The following is a 22,493-nucleotide window of genomic DNA, read 5'->3' on the forward strand; positions in this document are numbered from 1 at the left end:
TGGATTGTTTCCCGGAAGCTTGGACTCCAGTCTATTTCTTCAGCTCTCTTAGTGCTTCTGTGAGATACTAATTTTCAGTTAATGTTAGTAATGCCTAGCAGGGATTGCCAAGGACTAGGTACAGTTTAAAATACTTTACACGGCCAGGCGTGGTGGCTCACACCTGTAATCCCAGCACTTTGGGAGGCCGAGGCAGGTGGATCATGATGTCAAGAGATCGAGACCAGCCTGGCCAACATGGTAAAATCCTGTCTTTACTAAAAATAAAAAAATTAGCTGGGCGTGGTGGCGGGTGCCTGTAGTCCCAGCTACTTGGGAGGCTGAGGCAGAAGAATTGCTTGAGCCCGGGGGGTGGAGATTGCAGTGAGCTGAGATCGCGCCACTGCACTCCAGCCTGGGTGACATAGCAAAACTCTGTCTCAAAAAATAAAATAAAATACTTTACACATACCATTTCAATCTTCACAAAACTCTTAACTGCAATAAGAACTCAGGTCAACACTTAGGTCTTGCATCTCTCCAGAGGGCGTACAGTGTGTTGGGGAGTGGTAAGGAGGATGAAGGTTCTGGGGCTGTGGGAACTGTGCAGGAATCACCCATCTGCACACAGTCAGCCACTCCACAGTACAGACTAGTCCCTTGGTCACAAAACACATTTCAACTCCTGCAAGAACTCGAGTCCTGAGAGTCAACTGAGGTCACAGGGAACATCCTAACGCAAGATGTGCGAACTCCCCTATCAAGGACCAGAAAGAAATACTTTGGCTTTGTGCACCATATGGAATCTACCACAAGTGCTCGATTCTGTGGTGCAGAAGCTGCCACAGCTTTCTGTAAACAAATGGGCACAGCTGTGTTCCAACAAAACTTTTATCTACTAAAACAGGTCAGGGCTAGGTTTTTCATGAAACTGTGTCCTGACACCCCCAGACCCACTGGCTAGCAGGGAGGGGCCACTCAGCATCTGGGCTTTCTCCTTGTTCAGGGAAGAGGAGCACAGCTCTGAGAACTAAGGATGGGGGTGAGTGTGCTGGGTCCTCAAGGTAGGGCACTTACTAGGTGGAAAAAATAGCTTGCAAGCTCTTGGGCATGAAAATGAGGTGCATGGAGAGAGCTTCCTCTGTGGCCCAGAAGCCAGAAGCTGGAACAGCCACATGGAACTGTGCAGCAGCCCAGAACAGGATACAGCAGACTAGCGAGAGGAGAAAGCTGACCTCAGATTGCAGATTTGTATAAAGAAAAGTGGGGTGGCGGGGGAGCCTTGGGTTCAAGTTTTAGAACAGGAGGGACAAAGAAGGGCAGGGAATTGGTGATGAGTAGGTACCACTTCTGGGGAAGATGACAGAGCAATCAGACCTGAAAAACTTGACTTACTTAAAGTATCAATTACAGCCAGTAACAAAGAATTCACCCCACACAATGAATTACCAATCAAAAAAACTACTATGGTTATCTCAAACCAAATGTCACTTTACTTTTTTGGTAACTTTTGATTACAATCATAAACTCTATTCATGAATATGCAGCCTCCATAATCTCCCTTGTAACAAACGTGCAGTCTGTTCACAAGCTGTAAAAACAAACCCAAACTCAAGACATCACAAGAGGCAAGAGCAGTGGCAGTGAGAAGGGAGCCCGTAAAGGATGTTTCCAAGGAGGGTCCCAGGCCATGTGGCCACTGGATGTGGGGCAGTGCGCTGAATGCAGGCGTTTGGTCTGGGAAGTGGCAGAGGCTGAGACAACGGCCAAAGAGGAGCTGGAGAGGAAACTATGCTCAATTTCACTCCTGCCAGCCCAACAGGCTACTCCCTGGTGTGAATCAACTGGTGTTTGATCAACTTTGATCGCTGGCTGAAGGCTTTCCCACAAGCAGCGCAGTCGTAGGGCTTCACCCCAGTGTGAATCCTCTGGTGCTGGATGAGGACGGAACGCTGGCTGAAGGCTTTCCCACACTCACTGCATTTGTAGGGGCGCTCGCCAGTGTGGATTATCTGATGCTGAATGAGGTGTGAACTCTGGCTGAAGCCCTTACCGCATTCAACGCAGGTGTAGGGTTTTTCCCCAGTATGAACTTTCTGGTGGTGAATGAGATTGGAGCTTCGGTTGAAGGCTTTGCCACACTGGCTACACTCATGGGGCTTCAGCCCATTATGAATCCTCTGATGCTGAATGAGGGTTGAGCTCTGGCTGAAGGTTTTTCCACATTCAGTACATTCATAGGGCTTCTCTCCAGTGTGGACTCGCTGGTGAAGGATGAGGTTGGAGCTGCGACCAAAGGTCTTCCCACACTCGTGGCACTCATAGGGCTTGTCACCTGTGTGCACGCCCTGGTGTTGAATGAGGGCTGAGCTGTGGCTGAAGGCCTTCCCACAGACACTGCATCTGTACGGCTTCTCTCCTGTGTGGATGATCTGGTGCTTTCGGAGCACTGAGCTGTAACTAAAGGCTTTTCCGCACACGGTACACACGTGAGGCTTTTCTCCAGTGTGAATTCTCCGATGCTGAATAAGGCTGGAGCTCTGACTAAATGCTTTCCCGCAGTCGCTGCACTTATAGGGTTTCTCTCCAGTGTGAACCCTGTGGTGCTTAATGAGGTTGGAGACCCGACTGAAGGGCTTGCCACAATCATTACACTCGTAAGGCTTCTCTCCAGTGTGGACCCTCTGGTGCTTCCTCAGGTGTGCGCTCTGACTGAAGGCTTTCCCACACTCGCCACACTCAAAAGGCTTCTCTCCTGTGTGAGTCCTGTGGTGTTTGATGAGGTTTGAACTTCGCCTGAAAGCCTTCCCACACTCACTGCACACATATGGCTTCTCCCCAGAATGGATTCTTTGATGTTGGATGAGGTTTGAGCTCCGCCTAAAAGCCTTCCCACATTCATTGCATTCATAGGGCTTCTCACTCATGTGAGACTTTTGGTGCTTTTTAAGGCTGGAGTTCTGGCTGAAGGCTTTTCCACACTCATTACACATATAAGGCCTCTCACTGCTGTGTTGACTCTGATGCCTAGAAAAGTCTGAGCACCCTCGGAAGGCTTTCCCACATTCGCTGCACTGGCAGGCTTTCTCACTCATATGAGATGGATGACAGCTCTTAAGAACTGAGTGCTGGCTGAAGGTTTTCCCACAACCATCGCACATAAAGGAAGCCTCTCCAATGTGGAATATTTGATGCTGAATAAGGTCAGGATTTCCTTGGAAGGTTTTCCCACACTCATTACATATGAGTGGACTTTCAGCTGTGGGAACCCCCTCGTGACCAGTTAGGTCCACGCAGTGCTGGAAACTTTGGCCATCCATGTCATATGGATGTGGCCTCTCTTCTGTAGGGATTTCCTGACATGCCATCAGGTTTGGGCTCAGACGGAAGCAACTGTCAAAACCATTACAGGCCAGATCTTTCTCCTCTAAGGCGCCCCTAAGGAGCCCCAGGGCCGCTGGTGTGAAGTCCCCCTCCTGGGAGAGGGACTGTGGCAGCCTCCTGCCTTCAGAGACTCCCCAGTCTCTTTCTGATGCATCATCACACAGATCTCCAAGCTCGGGCACCTGGGAAACATCACCAGCACAGTTTTCTGATATTTCTGCCTGTGATTCCATATCTTCATGAATGTCTTCCTTGTGAAAAAACTCCTTGTCTTCAGTCCTGGTGTCACAATCTGAAACAATAAATAGAACATCACTTGGAAGGCAGTGCTGCAGCAGGAGCAGGAACGTAGACAGCCAGAGTTGCACCCACTAACTGTGGGGGAGGCAAGGGGAGCAGGGGACCTTCCAGGGTGGCAGTCCAGATCAGAGGGCATCAGGGAGGAGTGGGAGGAGTGCTGGGTGACAAGGCTGCATGGGGCTGCAGATGAGTGAGAGCTCTTGATGACCACTGACCTACCCTCCCCGCGACTCCACATCTCAGCAAACATTACTGCAGTCTGCCTTCTGGCTCAGACGAAAATCCTGGGTGTCCCTTGACTCCCCTCTTCTTCGACACCCACACCAAACCACTGGCAAGTCCTGTCGGCTCTACCTTGGAATGCAGCCCAAATCCAGGTGCTTCTCACCTCTCCCACCTGTACCAGAAAAACATCTCACACCACTCCCTACACTGTTACAAATTTTACCCTTTTTTCTCTCCACACTGCCAGGTGTGAGCCTTACCAGCCTATCTCCAGTTCTCTCAGTGCACACTAACGGCACTGAGCTTGGTCTTAGGAGACATTAGAGTGGAGAGAGACCCTGTTGCACACAGAGAAGAAACCCAGCTGGCTCTCAGAGCCTGGCAAGTCGAGTTGCATGGAGGCACCATTCAACCACTCCGGTGTGGCAGGGACCTGTGTGGAACGTCAGCTTCCATCCTGTTCAACAGAGGACCCTTTAGAGACTGCCGTGTCCTGTCAAAGCCACCTGTACCTCTGAAAACTTGCAATTCTGACTGGTGTTTGCTGGATGACTTCTGGCCCAGTAACAATGTGCATCCTCGTTCTGCAGACAGAAATGCACACACAGCTCCGTGTCTGCCAGAAAAGGCTTCAGCATCTCCCTCTCCCCTCTTCATACCTGCAGAACAAAGAAACCCTCATGTCCCTGTGTCCCTTACTCATATGAAGACGTCGAGAGTCTCTCATTCAAACTGACATCCCAGGCCACACTGCCACCTGGATGCTGAGCGGCTTTCCTGGCCCCCAACCTCCCTTCCTGCCCACAGTCTGGTGACATCAGACTTAGCACCATCATGCACTCAAACCTCCTCTCAGTGCCTCCTGGGCCTGTGTGGCCCAGGCCCTCCTAGACCCCACCTCTACCTCTGCTCCTGCTATTCTCTGAGCAGGGCAGATGTGTCCACCTTTGGGTCTGCTCTGCCCAGAGCACTCTCCACATGGTCCTTGTGCTACCCGCTTCCCTTGCACAGGCCTCACTAGAGAGTCCTTCCCTGATCGTAAATGCCAGCACCCACCTACTTTCCTCACCCCCACCCTGTCACCCATAGCCTGGATCACTCCCTGACACAGGACTGCATCCCCCAAAGTAGAGGACCTCTGGTCTAGCTGTAGTCCATAGTGCTGAATGGGTGTGAAGGATGCCCCTCCCTGCAGCATCCACCCTGCTCCCTCCCTGCCTCTCCCTGTCTGGGACTTTCAGAATCTCCCATAACAGCCTCCAGTCTGAAATTGTCTTTTCCCAAGGAGCTGTGGTGTCAATGCAGACCCAATCTGGCCCAGCCCTCACCATGACCCTCCTGGGACTTGCCCCTCTGCCCACTGCACCCACGTGTCTCCTGGTGACATTTCATGTTGGGTCACCTGACACATGAGGTGCAGACACATCGCGCTGTGCCGCTTTCAGCCAGAACATGCGCTTGCAGCTCCCTGCTTCCTGGAGTCTGGGATCAGGCCTCTCCTCTCCTACAGAGCTGCCCTACGTGCCAGCACACAGATGTGGGTGCCTTTCTTTACCACCCTGCTGTTCCTTGGCAGGCCTGCTGTTATACACTCCACATGCGCTGCAGGGGCTCCCCCAATGTCCCTCACGAGCTTCAGCTCGCCATGTCAGAAGCCCCAGCCGTGGCTCCAGGGGGTGTCTGGGAAACGTGGCATCTACATGCTGCTGGGCTCCCAGGAACAATGAGGAATGGGGGCTGCTGGGACAGGTGAGGTCTAGACAGAAGTCTTCAGCCCTGACAGGGATATCCTGGGACTTGCTGTCCAGCTATCCTCCGCCCCTGCCAAGACCCTGACTTGGGAGACCCTTGCCCTCTTCTGGCTGTGTGGAGAAGTGACCCAAGGAAGGACGAAGAAGGTTGTGGCAACAACAGACAGGAGTCAGGAAGGTATTTCTGTGAAGGGTCGGAGAGGAGCTGTGTCAAGTGTTACGGCTCTATGATCTCTGTCATATGGTCTTCCTTGTTCCTGAGGTTAAAAAACACCTCAAAACCATTTTTAGCTTGCAGGACATAAAAACCAGCCCACTAGCTGGATTTGGTGACCTCCGGCTGAGATGAGATGTCACTGGTGTGGAACAGGAGATGGTGACTATGAGGAACAGGCTGTCTAGCCTGAGCCACTGTTTACATAGATCAAAGTCTTTTATTGAGACAGGAACTAAAGGTGAATTCTGTAGGTGAGAATGGTGAGAGATCACTCTTTGGACTGACTAAATTCAATGTAATTCTTCTCTGTAATATAAGAACTGTGGGGAAAATGAGTTCCTCTACAGAAAGGAAATATAAAATTTAAAAATTTCATTTTCCTTTCAGAAATTTTTTTTTTTTTTTTTTTTGTGAGACAGAGTTTGGCTCTTATAGCCCACGCAGAAGTGCAATGGCACCATCTCAGCTCATTGCAACCTCCGCCTCCTGGGTTCAAGTGATTCTCCTACCTCAGCCTCCTGTGTAGCTGTAATTACAGGGATATACCACCACGCCCGGCTAAATTTGTTTCTATTTTTAGAACACACGGGGTTTCTGCACATTGGTCAGCCTGGTCTTGAACTCCTGACCTCAGGTGATCTGCCTGCCTCAGCATCCCAAAGTGCTGGGATTACAGGCGTGAGCCATCGTGCCTACCCAAAGAAAATCTTTTTAAAAAGTCAGTAAACTTTGGGCTTAAAGGTGAAGAAAAAGATTTGAAAGCAAATACAATTGTTTGCACTGTACTCTTGGCACCCAACTGGAGAAAAGGACAAGGGCTCTGAGCCCTTCCAGAACAAAACACACCTTTTGTGAAGAGAAAACATCTTTATGATTACAGGCTTTTACGATGAGTGGGATAATTACCCGAGTCATAAACCACGTCTGTGTGGGCACCGTGGGTGGCTGTGATAAACCACGCCTGTGTGGCTGCTGTGCATGGCTGGGATAAAACACGCCTGCGTGGGTGCCGTGCGAGGCTGTGACAAACCACGCCTGCGTGGGCACCGTGCGAGGCTGTGACAAACCACACCTGCGTGGGCGCCATGCGAGGCTGTCACAAACCACGCCTGCGTGGGCGCCATGGGTGGCTGTGATAATCCACGCCTGCGTGGGCGCCGTGGGTGGTGTGATAAACCACGCCTGCGTGGGCGCCGTGTGAGGCTGTGATAAACCATGCCTGTGTGGGTGCCGTGTGTGGTGTGATAAACCACGCCTGTGTGGGCGCCGTGTGTGGCTGTGATGTGCCAGTGGCTGCACCACATCCTCCCTCAGTGCCTCGGCTGGGCTGTGTGTTGAACAATCCCCAGAGGCACCTCACACACAGATGGGGGGCTCCTTACTTCTTCATCTCCTACAGCAAGTTGTTTTCATTTGACTTGATTTAAAAATTTACTGAGGTGAAATTAACGTAACATAAAATTATTCTAAAACGAACAATTCAGTGGCATATAGTACACCTACAATGTTATGCAACCACTACCTGTATTTTCAAAACATTCCCATCACTCCAAAGTAAAACCTGTTAACCATTAAGCAGTTTATTCCCATCTTCCTCTCCCTCCAGCCCCTGGCAACCACCAATCTGTATTGTCTCTATGAATTTACCTATTCTGGATATTTCATAAAAACAGAATTACATAGTATGTGATTCTATTGTGTCTGGCTTCTTTCACTTCACACGTTTTGGAGGTTCATCCGCGTGTAGCGTGTACAGTACTTTCTTTTCATGCAAATTATACTCATCTGCATGTAGACACCACAATTAATCATTCATCCATTGACGGACATTTGGGCTGTTTCTACCTTTCGGCTATTATGAATACTACTGCGGTGAACATAATACACATGTACTTGTTTCAGTACGTGTCTTCAATTATTTTGAGTACATAGTCAAAGTAGTAGTACCATCTAGGAGTAGTACCATGTTCAAACTTTTGAGGAACCACCAAATTATTTTTCAGAGTAGTGGTGCCATTTTACATTTCAGCCAGCAATGTATGAGCATACCAATTTCTCCACATTCTCTTGAATATCCTTTATCTTTTGGTTTTTTAATTACAGACATCCTAATGAATGTAAAATAGTAATCTCATTATGGTTTTGATCTGCATTTCTCTAATGACTAACGATATTAAGCACTTTTTCTTTTGCTTATTAGCCATTCATATATGTTCTTTAGAGAAATGTCTATTCAAGTTCTTTGCCCTTTATTTATTTATTTATTTATGAGACGGAGTCTTGCTCTGTCACCCAGGCTGGAGTGCAGTGGCATGATCTCGGCTCACTGCGAATAGCTGGGATTACGTGTGCATGCCACCACTCCCGGCTAAGTTCTGTATTTTTAGTAGAGACAGTGTCTCACCATGTTGGTCAGGATGGCCTTGAACTCCTGACCTCAAGTGATCCACCCACCTCGACCTCCTGAAGTTCTGGGATTACAGGTGTGAGCCACCATTCCCAGGCCGTTTTTAAATTGGCTTGTGTTTTGTTGTTGATTTGTAAGACTTCTTTATATATTCTACATACTACACCCTTATCAAAAATATGATTTGCAGATTTCCTCCCATTCTGCAGGATGCTTTTTTCACTTTCTTTCCTTTTTTTTTTTTTTTTTTGAGACAGAGTCTTGCTCTGTCACCCAGGCTGGAGTACACTGGTGTGCTCTTGGCTCACTGCAACCTCTGCCTCCTGGGTTCAAGTGAGAGCCTCCAGAGTAGCTGGAACTACAGGTGCATGCTATCATGCCCAGCTAATTTTCATATTTTTAGTAGAGATGGGGTTTCGCCATATTGGCCAGACTGGTCTCAAACTCCTGACATCAGGTATCTGCCTGCCTTGGCCTCCCAAAATGCTGGGATTACAGGCGTGAGCCACCACACCCGGCTTCTTTCCGCTTTCTTGATAATGTTTTGATACTCAAGTTTTAAATTTTGATGAAGTCCAATTTATTTATTTTTTTCTTTTGTTGCTCATGCTTTGGTGCCATATCTAGGAATCCACTGCCAAATCCAAGATTGGGAAGATTTACCACTACACTTTCTTCTAAGAATTTTAGAGTTGTTAGCTCTTACATTTAGGTTGTTGTTGTATTTGGAGTTAATTTTTGTATATGGCATAAGGTAGGGGTTAAACTTCACTCCTTTTTTGAGACAGAGTCTTGCTTTGCTGTTCAAGCTGGAGTGCAGTGGTGATCACAGCTGACTGTAGCCTTGAGCTGTTGGGTTCAAGAGATCCTCCTGCCTCAGCACCCCTGGAGTATGCACCACCACATCTGGCTAATTTTTTTTTTTTTTTTAGTAGAGACGGGGTTTCACCGTGTTAGCCAGGATGGTCTCAATCTCCTGATCTCATGATCCGCCGGTCTCGGCCTCCCAAAGTGCTGGGATTACAGGCTTGAGCCACCGTGCCCGGCCTTTGTATTTTTTTTGTAGAGAAAGTCTTGCTATGTTGTCCAGGCTGGTCTCAAACTCCTGGTCTCAGGTGATCCTCTCACCTTGGACTCCCAAATTGCTGGGATTACAGGCATAAGCCACCACATCCGGCCCCAACTTCATTCTTTCACATTTGGATATCTACTTGTCCCAGCACCATTTGCAGAAGGGCTATCCTTTCTCATTGATTGAAAGGTCTTGGTACCCTTGTTGAAAATCCACCTGCCACATATGTATGTGTTTATTTCTGGAATCAATTCGATTCCACTAGTTTGTATGTCTATCTTTGTGCCAGTACCACATTGTTTTGATTACTGCAGCTTTGTAGCAAGTTTTGAAAGTGAAAAGTCTAAGTCCTCTTTGTTATTTTTCAGGATTGTTTTGGCTACCCAGGGCTCTTTGTAACTTCATATGAATTTGAGGATCGTCTTTTCTGTTTCTGCAAAAAAACGCCATTGCAATTTTGATAGGAATTGCATTGAATCTGTAGAACACTCTAGGTAGTTTTGACAATACTGTCTTACAATTCATGAACACAAGATGCCTTCCATTTATTTGTGATTTCTTTAATTCCTTTCCACAATGTTTTGCAGTTTTCAGTGAACAAGTCTTAACCCTCCTTGGTCAAATTTAGTCCTAGGTTTTAATTTTTCCTATTGATGCTATTGTATATGGAATTGCTTTCTTAATTTCCTTTTCACACTGTTCATGGCTGGTATACAGAAACAACTGATTTTGTGTGTTGATCAGTTGCTGCAACTTTGCTGAATTTGTCTATCAGCTCTAATAGCTTTTTTTTTTTTTTTTTTTTTTTTTTGTTGAGACGGAGTCTCGCTCTGTCGCCCAGGCTGGAGTGCAGTGGCCGGATCTCAGCTCACTGCAAGCTCCGCCTCCCGGGTTTACGCCATTCTCCTGCCTCAGCCTCCCGAGTAGCTGGGACTACAGGCGCCCACCACCTCGCCCGGCTAGTTTTTTGTATTTTTAGTAGAGACGGGGTTTCACCTTGTTAGCCAGGATGGTCTCGATCTCCTGACCTCGTGATCCGCCCGTCTCGGCCTCCCAAAGTGCTGGGATTACAGGCTTGAGCCACCGTGCCCAGCCCTCTAATAGCTCTTTTGTGGATTCTTTGGGATTTCATATATATGGAGTCACATGGAAAAAGAATTTTACTTCATTTCCCCACTGGATGCGTTTTATTTCTTTTTCTTGACTAATTGCTCTGGTTAGAACTTGCAATACAAGGCTACATAGTGGCATGTGTGTCTTGTTCCTGGCCTTAGGGGAAAAGTTTTGTTCTTCACTACTGTGTATGATGTCAGCTTGAGGGTTTTCACAAATGCCCTTTATCATGTTCAGGAGGTCCCCTTCTATTACAAGTTTTATGAATGCTTTTTTTCTTTTTTAAATTATAAAAGCGTTAGATTTTGTCAAATGTTTTGTTTGCATAAATTGAGATGATCAGTTTCTCTCCTTCATTCTATTAATGTGATGAATTACAACACTAGGTTTTCTTATGTTGAACCACCCTCATCCTGGGTTAAATCCCACTTGGTTATGAGGCATAATACCCTTAATATGCTATTGGATTCAGTTTTCTATTTATTTGTTGGGGGTTTTACATCTCTAGCCATAAAGGATACTGGTTTGTAATTTTCTTTTCTTGTCTTCAAGCCATATCTTCATCTGGCTTTGGAATCAGTGTAATGTTGACTTTATAGAATTAGGAAGTGTTCTCTCCTCCTTTGGAAGACTTGGTGAAGGTCTGGTATTAATTCATTAAATTCACCTTTAAACCCATTTTGGGCCAGGTGTGGTGACTCACGTCTGTAATCCTAGCACTCTGGGAGGCCGAGGTGGGTGGAATGCCTGAGCTCAGGAGTTTGAGATCAGCCTGGGGAACATGGTCTCTACTAAAAATACAAAAAATTAGCTGGGCATGGTGGTGCATGCCTGTAATCCCAGCTACTCAGGAGGTTGAGACAGGAGAATCACTTGAATCCGGGAGGCAGAGGCTGCAGTGAACTGAGATCGTGCCACTGCATCCCAGCCTAAAGAACAGAGTGAGACTCCCTCTCAAAAAAAAAAAAAAAAAAAAAAAAAAAAAAAAAACCATTGTGATCCTGGACTTTATTTTATTGGGAGTTTTTATTCCATCTAGATGTTCTATCCATTTTTCAAAGTGGAGTACTGAAGTCTCTATTATTATAGAGCTATTTCTCCCTTCCAATCTGTCTGTCTGTTTCAGACAGTTGGGCGCTCTTTTTTGATGCGCATCTGCTTATAATTGCCATATCTTCTTGATGACTCTACTCTTTTATAAATATACACTGTCTTTCTTTGTTGTCTATTTTATCTAATATTAGCATAGTCACCCCAGCTCTCTTTTGGTTATTCTCTGCATGGAATATTTTTTCCACCTTTCACTTTAAACTTATTGTGTCTTTGAATCTAAAGCCTCTTGTGGCATATAGTTGGACCATGCTTTCTTACACATTCTGTCAATATTTGCCTTTTGACTGGAGACTTTACATGTAATTACTCAAAAGGAAGGACTTCTGCCATTTTATGTTTTTGATAAATCTTTTACCTTTTTGTTCCTCAATTCCTCTACTGCTGTATTCTTATGTATTACCTTTTTTGTACTGTACCATTTTAATTCTTGGCTTACTTCTTGTGTTTTTTTTTTTTTTTGAGATAGTCTCGCTCTGTCACCCAGGCTGGAGTGTAGCGGCATGGTCTTGGTTTACTGCAACCTCCGCCTCCTGGGTTCAAGGGATTCTCCTGCCTCAGCCTCCCAAGTAGCTGGGACTACAAGCGGGCGCCACCGCACCCAGCTAATTTTTTGTATTTTTAGTAGAGATGGGGTTTTACTGTGTTAGCTAGGATGGTCTTGATCTCCTGAACTCATGATCTGCCCACCTCGGCCTCCCAAAGTGCTGGGATTACAGGCGTGAGCCACCGTGCCTGGCCTCTTGTGTCCATTTTTAAGATTTTTTTTTTTTTGAGACAGTGTCTCACTCTGTTGCCCAGGCTGGAGTGCAGTGGTGCAATCTTGGCTCACTGCAAGCTCCGCCTCCTGGGTTCATGCCATTCTCCTGCCTCAGCCTCCCGAGTAGCTGGGACTACAGGCTCCCGCCACTATGCCCAGCTAATTTTTTTGTCTTTTTAGTAGAGACGGGTTTTCACTGTGTTAGCCAAGACGGTCTCGATCTCCTGACCTCGTGATCTGCCTGCCTCAGCCTCCCAAAGTGCTGAGATGACAGGCGTGAGCCACCATGCCCAGCCCATTTTTAAGATTTTTTTTGAGGTGGAGTTTTGCTCTGTCACCCAGGCTGGAGTGCAGTGGCACAATCTCATGCCTCTGCCTGGGTTCAACCTCTGCCTCCTGGGTTCCAGTGATTCTCCTGCCTAGCCTGAGTAGCTGAGATTACAGGTGTCCACCACCATGCGTGGCTAATTTTTGTATTTTTAGTAGAGACGGGGTTTTGCCATGTTGGCCCGGCTGGTCTCAAACTCCTGACCTCAGGTGATCCGTCTGCCTTGGCCTCCCAAAGTGCTGGGACTACAGGTGTGAGCCACTGTGTCAAGCCCATTTTTAAGATATTTTCTTAGTGATTACCATGATGATTGCACTGAACGTTCTAACATCCTAAAACAATTTAGACCAGTTAAGTGTCAGTAACACACAAAATCTCTGCTTCTCTATAAATGTTACCCCCACTTATGATGTTATCATCACAGATTACATCTTTATATATAGTGGGGTAAAAAGCAAAGACTTATAATGCAGACCTTTTATGCATTTGTCCTTTAGATCACTTAGGAAATATGTATTGGCAAAAACCACAATTAATTTTGCACCAACCTAATACAAAATGTACTTAGAAACCAAAATACAGGGATACTAACTTTTATACTTACCCATGTAGTTACCTTTACTGGAGGTCTTTATTTTTGTATGGCTTTGAGTCCTTGTCTAGTGTTCTTTCATTTCAACCTTTAGGACTCCCTTTAAAAGCATTTCTTGTAGGGCAGCCTATTTGTAACAAGCTTCCTCAGCTTTTATCTATCTGGATGTTTTAATTTCTCCTTCACTTTGAAGAATAATTTTGCCAGATAACAGAATTCTTGGTTAACAGGGTTTCTTCCCCCACTTAGCAGTTTAACTAAGCCGTCCCAGTGCCTTCTGACCTCTGGGTTCTGATAAAAAACTGGCTAGAAATCTTACCCAGAACCCCTTGTTCAGCATAGGTCTCCTCGCTTGCTGTTTTCAAGATTCCTTGTATTTCAACAATTTGATTAGAAAGAGACCTGCTGCGGATCTCTTTAAATAGACTCTACTCAGTTTGTTGAACTTCTTGCATGTGTAGAATGCCTTTCATTACATTTAGGATACTCTCAGTCATTATTTCTTCAAATATTTTTTCCATCCCCTTCTCTACTCTTTTCCTTCTTGAACATCCCTACTATACACGTTGTTCTACGTGATGGTGTCCCATGGTCCATTAAGTTCACTTTTCTTTTTTCTTTTTTTTGACAGGGAGTCTCACTCTGTCACCCAGGCTGGGGTACAGTGGCACGATTTCAGCTCAACGCAATCTCTGCCTCCCGGGTTCAAGCGATTCTCCTGCCTCAGCCTCCAGAGTAGCTGGGACTACAGGCACATGCACCACGCCCGGCTGATTTTTGTGTTTTTAGTAGAGACGGGGTTTCCCCATGTTGGCCAAGATGCTCTCGATCTCCTGACTTCAAGTGATCTGCTTGCCTCGGCCTCCCAAAGTGCTAGGATTACATGCGTGAGCCACCGTGCCTAGCCATGAAGTTCACTTTTCTTAGATCTTTTTTTTCCTCCTCAGACTGATTTCAATTGTCCTGTCTTCAAGTTTGCCAATTTTTCTGCCTGCTCAAATCTACTGCCGAAACCCTCTAGCAAAATTTCCACTTCATTTTTTAGTTCCAGACTTTCTATGTTCCTTTTACAATTTGTATTTATTGATATTTTCATTTTGTTCACACATCATTTTCCTGGTTCTTTTAGTTCTCTAGGGTTTCTTTTTTTTTTTTTTTTTTGCGAGACAGAGTCTCGCTCTGTCCCCCAGGCTGGAGTGCAGTGGCACAATCTTGGCTCACTGCAATCTCCACCTCCCGGGTTCACACCATTGTCCTGCCTCAGGCTCCAGAGTAGTTGGGACTACAGGTGCCTGCCACCATGCCCAGCTAATTTTTTGTATTTTTAGTAAAGACGGGGTTTCACCATGTTGGCCAGGATGGTCTCGATCTCCTGACCTCATGATCTCCCGCCTCGGCCTCCTGAAGTGCTGGGATTACAGGCGTGAGCCACTGCGTCCAGCCTAGTTCTCTATGGTTTCTTTTACCTCTCTGAGCATATTTGAAGCAGTTGATTTAAAGTTTTTGTCTAGTTAAGTACAATGTCTGTGCTTTCTCCAGGATGCTTTCTGTCAGCTTACTTTTTTCCTTTGAATGGGACGTATTTTCTTGCTTCGTTATATGCTTCATGATTTTCGCTTTGTTAAAAACTGCACAACTGAATATGAAAATGTGGTATCCCTCCCCTAGGCTTTGCTGTTTTTGATTGTTGAAGACTAGAGTCACATGTTCATTTAGTGACTTTTCCAAACTATTTTTGCAAAGACTATTCTTTGTCGAGCACAGTCACTCAAGTCTTTTTCTTTAGCTTGTGTTCAACTAGTGTTTTGACAGAGATTTCTTTGAATATCAAGAGAAAAATAAAAACAAAACACTTCTCCCAGTCTTTGTGTCGGGGTACTTTTTTTTTTTAACACTATTTACAACTCTTTCTGAGTTGACTGCCTTCACTGAGCCTAGAGATTAGCCAGAGTTCTCGAGAAAGCTTATGGTCTTACGGTCTTTTCTGAACACACATCCACTCCTGGGCACACATGTGACTTCCTGGATTCCCCAAAATATATGGGTGCTTTTTTTTTTTTTAACTTATTATATTTTTTCTGAGACAGAGCCTCACTCCAGTTGCCCAGGCTAGAGTGCAGTGGCATGATCTCAGATCACTGCAACCCCCGCCTACCAGGTTCAAGCAATTCTTGTGCTTCAGCCTCCCAAGTAGCTGGGATTACAGGTATGTGCCACCACACCTGCCTAATGTTTGTACTTTTAGTAGAGACAGGGTTTTGCCACGTTGGCCAGGCTGGTCTCGAAGTCCTGGCCTCAAGCAATTCGCCCGCCTCGGCCTCCCAAATTGCTGGGATTACAGACGCGAGTCATCACACCCGACCTTTCTTAATTTTTAGTAGAGACAGGGTCCTGCCATGCTATACTGGCTGGTCCTGAACTCCTGGCCTCATACGATCCTCCTACCTTGGCCTCTCAAAGCACTCAGATCGTAGGTATGAACCACCACACCCTCCAAAGCTGCTTTTGAATGCTTTTATTTCCCCACAAGAAACTCCTCAGCTTTTCTTCCTAGGCTTTAGACGGCCAACTGTATGGGTAACCATGGTACAAAGGCCTGGACCAGAGTAGAGTCCGGAGGGGACAGGGTTGCCACTAGCCTGGCTGTTGAACTGGGAAGGGGTCAGGACTACAGGGCAAATCAAAGGACCCTGGTAGCCATCATGTCATACCTCTTTGTGTTAAGTGGGGAAATCACAGTTCTGCTCAAGGTGCCAGGGGCCAGACCAGGTCAACTTCCTTGCTGACATCCAGCCTTGGCTCCTTGAGTCAGAGTACCCCCCTCACCCTCCCCACCTGTGATGACACAGATGACACAAATGCCTCCTAGGGGTAAGCACAGGGTTCCATGGACATCACTTCCTCAGAATAAGGGCACCAGGGGGAACTGTACTTAAAGTACCTGGCTGCTGATAGTGAGGGCAGATGGCTTCCAGCTCAGTATCACTACAGCAGGGGGGACCACAGGCTGCAGATCCAGGGTGGGTCACAGCAGAAGCATCACTCACAGGGGCCTGGGCTGCAGGGGTCCAAGGGGATGGTCTTGGAGCTGAGAGCTCCATTTCTGCCTCCTCACGGCGAGTTCTGAGGCTGGGCATGACTAGGACCTGAAGACCAGCAAGAAAACAGGTGAGTATACACACAGGCTAGCTCCAGAGATTCATCCTCCCATCAGGCCGGGGTCTCTTCCTCCACCCCTGTAGCCTAAGATCTGAAGAGGGCCTGGTGCTGCCTGGTCTCAGGGGCTGATGCTATGTTCCCTGATCCTGGACCCAAAAAGAGGGAGTCAGCCACGGAGACACAGACTCACAAGCCAGGGCCACAGCTACAAAGGGGCAAGATTCTGACCCTAACGCAAAGTTGGGTAATGGTGCCCAGGCCTACCAGATAGGAGGGCAGCCCCCATAGGGCCTGTATCCTGCTGTGGGGCCTGTGTCCTGCTGTGGGGCCTGTATCCTGCTGTGGGCCTGTGTCCTGCTGTGGGCCTGTATCCTACTGTGGGCCTGTGTCCTGTTGGGCCTGTATCCTGCTGTGGGCCTGTGTCCTGCTGTGGGGCCTGTATCCTGCTGTGGGCCTGGGTCCTGCTGTGGGCCTGTGTCCCGCGGTGGGCCTGTACTCTGCTCTGGGGCTGTGTTCCTCCTGTGGGCCGTACCCTGCTGTGGGGCCTGTGTCCTGCTGTGAGGCCTGTGTCCTGCTGTGGGGCTGTGTCCTGCTGTGGGGCCTGTGTCCTGCTGTGGGGCTGTGTCCTGCTGTGGGGCTGTGTCCTGCTGTGGGGCTGTGTCCTGCTGTGGGCCGTACCCTGCTATAAGCCTGTGTCCTGTTGTGGGGCCTGTGTCCTGCTGTGGGCCACACCCTGCTGTGGGCCTGTATCCTGCTGTTGGGCCTGTATCCTGCTGTGGGCCTGCGTCCTGCGGTGGGCCTGTACCCTGCTGTGGGCCTGTGTCCTGCTGTGGGCCATACCCTCCTATGGGTCTGTGTCCTGCTGTGGGCCTGTGTCCTGCTATGGGCCTGTGTCCTGCTGTGGGCCGTACCCTACTATGGGCCTGTGTCCTGCTGTGGGCCATACCCTCCTATGGGTCTGTGTCCTGCTGTGGGCCTGTGTCCTCCTATGGGACTGTGTCCTGCTGTGGGCCGTACCCTGCTATGGGCCTGTGTCCTGCTGTGGGCCTGTGTCCTCCTATGGGACTGTGTCCTGCTGTGGGCCGTACCCTGCTATGGGCCTGTGTCCTGCTGTGGGCCATACCCTGCTATGGGTCTGTGTCCTGCTGTGGGTCTGTGTCCTGCTATGGGCCTGTGTCCTGCTGTGGGCTGTACCCTGCTGTGGGCCTGTGTCCTTCTGTGGCCACTCTTATCACTCCTTGTTGCTGACATTCAAAATGCTCTGAAGCTGGGCACGCTAGACCAACCTAGAGTGGGAGAACAGCAGCTCCAAAGGTTGAGCAGCCAGGGGCAGCCTGTGCTGCAGCCCCACATGTCACCATTATGTGTCAATGCCTACCAATCCTAGTGGTCAATTCTGTCTGAGTTGCACCATCCTGGAAGCATCCACACCAGGTGTTCCCATCTTTACTTGCCTGGGACGTTCTCCCACTGTACCACCTACTCCCTTCTAGTCTCTCATTCCCCATTTCGTGTTGGCACCCCAGTGTGCACTTCTGCACTGACACCAACCTCCTTGGTGATTACGTCCAGTCTTGAGACATCAACATCCTTGTTAATAATGACTCACAAACTTGGGCTCATCTCCAGTCCTAACTACTCTCCGTGAGCAGAAAATAGGACACTCCCATGTGGAGGCATGATGGGCTCCTCACATGGACCAGATTACTGAATCTCCCTACCCCCTCATCATACCCTGCCCGGGTGCCCACTGGGAGCACTGACACACCTCAGCCCTTCACTCACAAGTACTGACACTGACTCCTCTGTTCTTTATGAGCACCAGCTGAGAGTGAGGGTGTGATCAAGGGGATCTGCAAAGGGGATGTGAAGAAAGGAGGCAGGAGGATGGTGCAGGGAGTCAAGGTGATGGTAGGTGTCACCCATAAGCTATGTGGGGAAGAAAGAAGGGCTGGGTGATGCTCCTGGACTCAGATCACCATCAAGGAGAAATGCACAACTAGCGGTCTGGGTGAAAAGGTCAGAGGACAAGTGTAGGGAAAAAACTTGTGGGAGAAGGCAAGGAGATACCAACAGAGCTCACAGGGATGGTCACTACGGACAGACGATAAGGGAGCTTGGCTGCCAGATGAAGGTGAAGCACTGGCCACATTTCCATGTCAGGAGAGACAAAACTAACACCTCAAGATTAACTTGGCAGGGTGCTCAGAGGAATGGTGGGAGATGAGATTCAAAGCAGTTACAGCACTAAGGTGCCTACCATGCGGCAGCAGAAACAGAGGAGACATAGGCGATGGGTGTGACAAGGCCCTCAGCGACTGCATCTGCCTGCCCTTACAGTGCCTATGCCCAGTTTTCTCGAGGGAAACCTCTCCCAATCCAAAGGGAGACGTAATATTCTGCAATATTTATTTAGTTCATTTTATTTAAAAATACTTTAAAGTCTCATTTTTTTCTGAATAGGGGCATAGTCACCTCAAAATTTAAAAGGTAAAAAGAATTTATAGTGAAAAATCCCCCAAAGATCCACTCAGTTTCCCTTGTTTCTAGTGTAGCGTTCCAGATTAATCTAGGTTTACACAGCAAATATACAAACATACGTTTGCCTTTTAATGATAAACTACACCCAACTATGCTATTACTTCACACCTTATTTTTCTCACTTCATTATGCGTGGGATCTTGCTTACCGGGACACAGAATAAACGCCCCCCTCTCCCCCAGGTCCATATCCTAATCCCTGGAACTTGTGCTTATGTTACACTACATACCAAAAGGGACTTTGCAGAGGGAATTAAGGTTATGGACGTGAATTACCCTGGTGGACCCAATCTAATCAAATGAGCCCTTAAAAGCCTGAGAAGGATCTGAGGGCCACGTGGAAGGACCTCGGAGAGCTAAGGGCCACTCAGGCCGGCAGCCAGCACTCCTGAGGACCAAACCCAAGAAACACAGATTCGGCCAACAGCCTGAACAAGCTTGAAAGCGGAGTCTCCTGGCTAATGGCTAAGACCGCTCGAGCAGTCAGACAACTGCAAGAGCCAGCCGCCACCCTCCCACAGCAAGCGGCCACGGGATGGGCCCTGGCCGATCCCTCAGCACCTTGCCCCTTGGGGGAGAACGGGCCCAAACTCTCCTCCCTTCCCAGAGTATTTCCTCCACACGCAGAGCGACTCCACTACTGACTGGGCCTCCCTGGCAGGACATCTGAGGCCGAAATCCCGTTTCTCCCCCAGCTCTGCTCTGTGCATCTCCGACTTCGCATCGAACACCAGGAACCGCGAGCCCACCATGTCTCCCACGCGCAGAGAACCACCGCATCGCACGGCTCCCCCGTCGCTCCGCCCAAGCTCGAACGGCGGCATCGATACGCGGGAACGCTATCAGCCTGCGGGCAGAGTCCTAGCTCGGCCCCCGCCGCGACCTTACCGCGGGCTTTCCCCAGAGACCCCCCTCCTGGAGGCCGCCCCCAGAGGCTCCGACCTCCAGCCGAGGCCAAGCGGCCCCCGCCCCGCCCCCCGGCGCTCCCACAACCCACCGCGCGGCTCCGCCCCCGCCCGGGGGGGGGTCCCCGTCTCGCCGCCCGCCCCGTCTGAGCCCTGAGAGGTCCCTGGGCCCCCCACCCACGGGGGCATCAGGGACAACCGGTGCGGGGTCCGAGGCGTGGAGCTTCGCGGAACTAACTCACCTCAACAGGTCGCGCTTGGAACGGAGGCAGCACCGCGGAACGAACGCCTCTCAGCCAACGCCGGCTGACCCCCGGAAGTCCCGCCCCGATTTCCGGCCCGCCGCTCGTTCTGTCTGGGACAGCGTAGCCACTCTAGACGGCGGGAGGCCGGGGCGACTCTGTGGTTCAGCCCCATTCCTGGTCCCGCTAACCCTGAGCCAGGGACCCTTCTGTTCCCCTTTTTTTCAGAGTGAACCCGTGCACTGAACAAGGCGGCAATTGAAGAAAAGGGGACACTATTAGAAATGCAGAGATAATGAGATATACTGTTTAGTAGGAGATTTTAATACACCGGCCCCCAGAATCGAAACAGATGGTAGTTTGAGAAAAACCTAAGGATACATTTTTTGGAAGAAATGAATCATTCAATCAGTAAGTGATTAGAAAGATAAATGGAAGAATTCAAATTCCTTCAGTAGATAATGTTTTCGTGAGATTGTGCATGGATCATTTATAATACGGAAATGAATTGTACACTTGGACATAAAGAATACAAATAAGGCTGGGTGTGGTGGCCCACGCCTGTAATTCCAGCACTTGGGAGGCCGAGGCGGGCAGATGGCTTGAGGCCAGGAGTTTGAGACCAGCCTGGGCAATATAGGGAGACTCCATCTCTACAAAAAATACAAAAGTTAGCCAGGTGTGATGGTGTGTGCCTGTAGTCCCAGCTACTCAGGAGGCTGAGGTGGGTGGATTGCTTGAGCCGGGGAATGTGCGGCTGCAGTGAGCAGGGATCACACCACTGCACTGGTGAGAGAGTGAGACCCTGTCTCAAGAAAACAAACAAACAAACAAACAAAACAACCACCAAAAAAGCCCACAAATATTTTAACGTTCATTTTGCAGGCAAATTAAACCATTAAAATCAGGAATACATAATAAAAAATACACTACAAACTCTATTGGAATTTAAGAAACACTGTGTAAATAACCTTTTTTTTTTTTAAGTTCAGGCGGAGGTGCTCTCAGTTGGAGATGAGGAACTTATTGGAAGCTGGATAAAGGTCATTCTTGCTATGCTTTAGCAAAGAGATTGGTGGCATTTTGGCCCTGCCCTAAAGATCTGTGGAATTTTGAGCTTGAGAGAGATGATTTAGGGCATCTGGCAGAAGAAATTTCTAAGCAGCAAAGCATTCAAGATGTGACATACCTTTTTCTGAAAGTGTACAGTCATATGCATTCACAAAGAGATGGCCTGAAATGGGAACTTATGTTTATTTTTATTTTTTTATTTCCATAGGTTTTTACATTTTTTATTTCCATAGGTGGTGGTGTTTGGTTACATGAGTAAGTTCTTCAGTGGTGATTTGTGCGTGGTGATTTGGTGCACCCATCACCTGGGCAGTATACATTGAACCCAATTTGTAGTCTTTTGTCCCTCACGCCCTTCCCACCCTTTCCCCCGGGAGTTCCCAAAGTCCACTGTATCCTTCTTGTGCCTTTGCATCCTCATAGCTTAGCTACCTCTCATGAGTGAGGACATACGATGTTTGGTTTTCCATTCCTGAGTTACTTCACTTAGAATAATAGTCTCCAATCCTATCCAGGTTGCTGTGAATGCCATTAATTCACTCCTTTTTATGACTGAGTAGTATTCCATCATATATATGATATATTCCATCACACATATATCATATATATGATGGAATACTACTCTCTCTCTATGTATATATATATATGCCACAATTTGTTTATCCTCTCGTTGATTGATGGGCATTTGGGCTGCTTCCACATTTTTGCAATTGTGAATTGTGCTGCCATAAACATGCATATACAAGTATCTTTTTCGTATAATGACTTCTTTTCCTCTGGGTAGATACCCAGTAGTGGGATGGCTGGATGAAATGGTAGTTCTTGATAGTTCTACTTTTAGTTCTTTAAGGATTCTCCGTACTGTTTTCCATAGTGGTTGTACTAGTTTACATTCCCACCAGCAGTGGGGAAGGGTTCCCTTTTCACCGCATCCATGCCAACATCTATTATATTTTGATTTTTGATTATGGCCATTCTTGTGGGAGTAAGGTGGTATTATTTTGTGGTTTTGGTTTGCATTTCCCTGATCATTAGTGATGTTGAGCAATTTTTCATGTTTGTTAGCCATTTGTATATCTTGTTTTGAGAATTGTCTGTCCATGTCCATAGTCCTCTTTTTGATGTGATTATTTTTTTCTTGCTAATTTGTTTGAGTTCCTTGTAGATTCTGCATATTAGTCCTCTGTTGGATGTATAGATTGTGAAGATTTTCTCCCACTCTGGGTTGTCTGTTTACTCTGCTGACTGTTCCTTTTGTCGTGCAAAAGGTCTTTAGTTAAATTAAGTCCCACCTATTTATCTTTGTTTTTGTTGCATTTGCTTTTGGGTTCTTGGTCA

At 47.8% G+C, this 22,493-nt stretch overlaps 1 protein-coding gene across 7 annotated transcripts; it reads right to left on the reverse strand.

Moving 5' to 3' along the window:
* Positions 1-1,424: 1,424 nt before the first annotated feature.
* ZNF16 (zinc finger protein 16) lies at positions 1,425-20,170 on the reverse strand. Of its 7 annotated transcripts, none has more exons than XM_030921619.1 (4): positions 20,085-20,165; positions 16,180-16,384; positions 4,401-4,547; positions 1,425-3,655 (listed from the first exon to the last, which is right to left on the reverse strand). In XM_030921619.1, the coding sequence occupies exons 2-4, from the start codon at positions 16,373-16,375 to the stop codon at positions 1,803-1,805; spliced, it is 2,196 nt and encodes a 731-aa protein (XP_030777479.1). In that variant the 5' UTR covers positions 16,376-16,384; positions 20,085-20,165; the 3' UTR covers positions 1,425-1,802. The 7 variants fall into 7 exon arrangements, with proteins under 7 accessions (XP_030777479.1, XP_030777478.1, XP_030777477.1 ...); XM_030921618.1 differs by lacking the exon at positions 20,085-20,165 and adding an exon at positions 19,687-19,842; XM_030921617.1 differs by lacking the exon at positions 20,085-20,165 and adding an exon at positions 19,583-19,842.
* Positions 20,171-22,493: the final 2,323 nt, after the last annotated feature.

Source organism: Rhinopithecus roxellana, chromosome 17 (assembly GCF_007565055.1).
Source record: "Rhinopithecus roxellana isolate Shanxi Qingling chromosome 17, ASM756505v1, whole genome shotgun sequence".
Classification (NCBI taxonomy): Eukaryota; Metazoa; Chordata; class Mammalia; order Primates; family Cercopithecidae; genus Rhinopithecus; species Rhinopithecus roxellana.